The 4,110-nt window shown below is 46.8% G+C and overlaps 1 protein-coding gene across 1 annotated transcript; it reads right to left on the bottom strand.

Moving 5' to 3' along the window:
* Positions 1 to 605: 605 nt before the first annotated feature.
* Positions 606 to 2,610, bottom strand: LOC142004981 (olfactory receptor 10A2-like). The gene is made up of 2 exons (XM_074982654.1): positions 2,560 to 2,610; positions 606 to 1,388 (listed from the first exon to the last, which is right to left on the bottom strand). Exons 1-2 carry the CDS (start codon positions 2,608 to 2,610, stop codon positions 606 to 608), a joined length of 834 nt encoding a protein of 277 aa, XP_074838755.1.
* Between the last annotated feature and the right edge of the window lie 1,500 nt (positions 2,611 to 4,110).

Below are 4,110 nucleotides of genomic sequence, written 5' to 3'. Positions count from 1 at the left end.
TGAGATTCCCAGTCCTACACAATCTGCCATAGTTCTGTTTCCCCAGCTGCAGATCTGCATCGTATAATACCCAGTCCAAGTTCTCCACTTGTTAGGATGTAACGTTTTTCACTTCCTTTTGAGAAGTGGATGTATAACAGAAGGTCTTAACCAGAGGATGAATATCAGTGCCAACAGAGGGAGTGAAAGAGCCCAGCATAACACAAAAGATGTTAAGCTGCTTGTCGAATTTAGACACAATTTCACATGTGACTGAAGCAGAGTGCTTAGGCTGTACGTGTATCTGGAAAAATATCGTAATTTTCATGGGAAATATCTCTTACTGGAACAAGTTGTTTTGAAGAAATGTGTGTATAATGCATTGCAGATCAAATGGAGAAAAGTAGCATTGTAACAGAAAGAGAGAAAGAAAGAAAGAGAGAGAGAAAGAAAGAAAAGGGGGTAAAGCTGTTATTGCGGATGCAAATGGTCCTTTTCCCCCTGAGGCAGAAATTGAAAAAAATCTGGAAAAAGAAATTTCCAAAATATTGAAACAGCAACAGAGAACCCCTACAGAGAACCCCCCTCCCTGGTTTTACCCCATTACAGACGTTCACTCATGACAATTAGTTTCTGAAAGCAACCACTTTACGAATCCCTTTCCGCAGGGACTGTTGGACCTCCTTGTTCCTGAGGCAGTAGATGATAGGGTTGATCAAGGGAGTCAGGACTATGTAGAAGACAGAGAATGTTTTGTGTAGGGCCTTGGGCGTGTTGGCTGTTGGAACCACATAGACACTGATCACGCACACATAGAAAACGGTCAGCACAAAGAGGTGAGAGGAGCAGGTGGAAAAGGCTTTTTTCCTCCCGGTGGTGGACGGGATTCTCAGGATGGCAGCGATGGTACAACTGTAGAATGTCAGAGTCAGCAGCAAGGGGACAAGTGACCCTATGGCAGCAACAACAGATGTCAGCAGTTCCACAGTGCGGGTGTCCTCACAGGACAGCTTTATGATGGGTGCATAATCACAAAAGAAATGGTCAATTTCCTTGGAACCACAGAACGGCATTTCCCACAAGAAAGTGTTTGCTATTATGGAGAACCCAAAGCTGATGATCCAGGACCCTGCCACTAGCTGGCCACACACCCGGCCATTCATCAGAGCAGGGTAACGCAGGGGATGGCATATCGCTAAATACCGGTCGTAAGACATGAGCGCCAGCAGCACAGGTTCTACAGTGGACAAGCAACCAAAGAAACACAATTGCACAATACAAGCCTTAACAGGAATGGGTGTGTCCCTAGTCAGGAGACTGGCCAGCAGCCTGGGCAAGAAGGTGGAGGTGTAAACGATCTCCAGGAAGGACAAGTTCCCTAGTAAGCAGTACATGGGGGTGTGAAGGTGCTGATCGCACACGACCAGTGCAATGATGAGGCCATTCCCAGCCACAGTTGCAATATAGGTCACCAGAAACAGCAGGAAGAGAAGGGGCTGCAGCTCAGGGCCATTCCCAAATCCCAAGAGGATGAATTCCACGATGACTGTTTGATTTCTTCCTTCTGCTTTCTCCATAGTGCGTATCTGCAAAAAGAAAACCATGAAGTACTGATGGAGCGCGCACGGTCAGGCTGTGCTGTCAGCTGTACTGGCAGAAACCTCACCTCACAACTTCTCTCCACTGAAACAATAAAGTTGTCAAGAGTCAAAGGAAGACACAGGCTGAGCTTCCAATGTGGTCAGAACAAGAGCACAGGAACCCACTGAATTACACCCATATCCCTTCTCTCTCCCTCAACCCCTGCTGCACTTGAAATCCCACGGTGGGGCTGGGATTCCAACACATCTTTCTGGTATCTGTGCCACAGTGAGACTTGGAGAAGACAAAACTCAGAAATCGTTGGCTTGCAAACGAGAGCTATTCCGCGTTCAAACACGGGCATTGGAAATAGCTTCGTCGTGGTCCTGTCATCTCTTCAAAGGCAGAGGACATGTGACAAACCCCCCACTGGGCAGTGGAAGCTATTTTGAGTTACCCACTGGCCCTGCAGCCGGGAGGTTAAGTTCCCAGCTTGAGCAGATGAGCGAATGAGGGGTTGACAATAGCAGCGGTGAGAACAGGGCAGCACAAGCAGCAGTGTGGGACAGGCACTGTGTCCCTATCTGAGCTCTCAGATCGGCTTGGGCTTGGGCATGTCGCCTGTGCTGCCAAGGCTACGCTGCTATTTTTAGCTCAGGTGCTCAGTCTGCCCTTGGGTCGACTGCAGCTGGGAATTTCATGGCCCAGGTGAAGTGCAGGTCAAACCTCTAGAATCCCAAACTCTCTCAGTCCACAAAATCAATAACCCTGCGTGATTTCATGGAGCTGGACGACCCATTGTCATGGTTGTAGCCAGGTTTTTCTGTGGTCCCATCCATTTCCTACCAGCCACCAGTCCTGGGTCTCAGTGCTCTGTGCTGTTATTTTGCTGCAATTTACCCCATGTGTCTTCTAAGAGCCCCGGAAGCAGAGGAAGTGTTGGTAACGTGCTAGACAACATTGACCTGCCGTGGTCTGGCAAATTCTCTCATTCGGCACCGGACAGTTCCCGAAGGTGCCGGACGAGAAAGATTCAACTTGTATAGACATCCCCCCTATGACATACACCAAAAGACTCAACAGCCTGTGGTTTGTATGAAAGTCTGTCCAGCTGTCCTCTGTCATGTATATACGTTTGTGTTAGTTTGTCTGTCTTTGAGGGTGTCTGTCTGTCTCTTTGTCTGTGCGTCTGTCTCAGCCTCTTGCTCCTCTCACTTACAGCAGAATAAGTTGCACGAGCCTCCTTTCATGTACGTGAGCACAGGTGATGTTGACATCTAACCACATACGAAGAAATAAAGTGTGATAAAAAGGAAAATTCCTCAAGAGAGAAATAAAATGAAAACAGACCCAGAGAAAACAGGAGGGAGAAATAAAAGGAGATAAAATAGAGAGACAGAGAGTGAGAGTGTGCGTTTGTGTGAGAGAGAGATTGTTATATCTCCAAATGCTATGAACAAGAAAAAAGATATATGTTTAAAGAGATGTAGCCGAGCCGTGATGTTAATGCAAAGGTATCAGAGCCTGTAAATCTGCAATCTCCTACTTGTTTTTCCCTGTATCACTTGTTGATAAGTCCTTATCGCCTGCAAAAGTCACTGACTTACAATGCACCTGATCCAGCTCTGGCTTCCCCACGAACGGAAAAGGATCACTGAGAGAAGTGCAAATAGAAATCTAGAAAGCGCACACACACACACACAGACACACACACACAGAAGAAAGACCATGGTATTGGTGGAACAATTCTACAAGCAATGAAACGTGGTGAATAATGGAGTGCACACAGAGAGCAAATAAACTGGATTGATTCCTGGAGAGTAGCTGGGATGGAAATCACTCTTGCCAAACTTCAAAGTTAGCTTTGAAGTTAGTTCCTAGTGTAGCTGAACCCTTGATGATCACCTGGTCTATTCATTCCTTCTGGGGCACCGAGCATTGGCCACTGTCAGAAGAAAGGACAGTGGAGTATATGGACGTTGGGTCTGATCCTCTATGTTCTTCATGGGAGACCCGTGTGTTCCTCCATATTCTGCATGTTTTGCCATGAACTACTGAACTTTTTCTCCTTCCCCTGGGGCTGGACAAGCAGTGATGTTCTTTCAGACTTGGCACATGCTGGAGCAGGTCTTCATCTTTTCTAAATCTGATTACTTCATTGTCACTGTGCTGTGTTACCTTTTCCATCCATCATCTAGTGCCAGCTGCACCCTCGTCCTCACCCTTCCTTCAGATATTCTGAGCTACGATTATAACCTTTGCCAGATATTTTCCAGTTATTCCTCCCATTGCTAGTCCTCACTGCCCACAGGAAATGGAGCCCTGCGCTCCTACTGCCTGGCTGGGCTTTATTGCTCATCTTGGGCGATGTTGTTGTCGTTCCCTTGCATGGAACAGAACTGCTTCCACACTGAACATAACAGAGTCCAAAGAATTCCTGATCCCTAAGACGAAGCAACAGAAGAAGGGGAAAGTCTCATCTGAATGGAAATTAATGCAGAGGGACCTTTTGATCTGAAAGGAAATCGCTGTTCATGGGATAAGTATCGC

The sequence above is a fragment of the Carettochelys insculpta genome, chromosome 32 (assembly GCF_033958435.1).
Source record: "Carettochelys insculpta isolate YL-2023 chromosome 32, ASM3395843v1, whole genome shotgun sequence".
NCBI classification, from domain to species: Eukaryota; Metazoa; Chordata; order Testudines; family Carettochelyidae; genus Carettochelys; species Carettochelys insculpta.
This window is presented reverse-complemented; position numbering and strand designations above follow the sequence as displayed.

Excerpts from the sequence above, each read along its gene's own strand:
- LOC142004981 (XM_074982654.1), bottom strand. The coding sequence starts at position 2,610 with ATGTCTATACAAGTTGAATCTTTCTCGTCCGGCACCTTCGGGAACTGT. Across the intron at positions 1,389-2,559 it reads GCACCTTCGGGAACTGTCCG|CACCTTCACACCCCCATGTA; the intron begins GTGCCGAATGAG and ends GTGTGCGATCAG.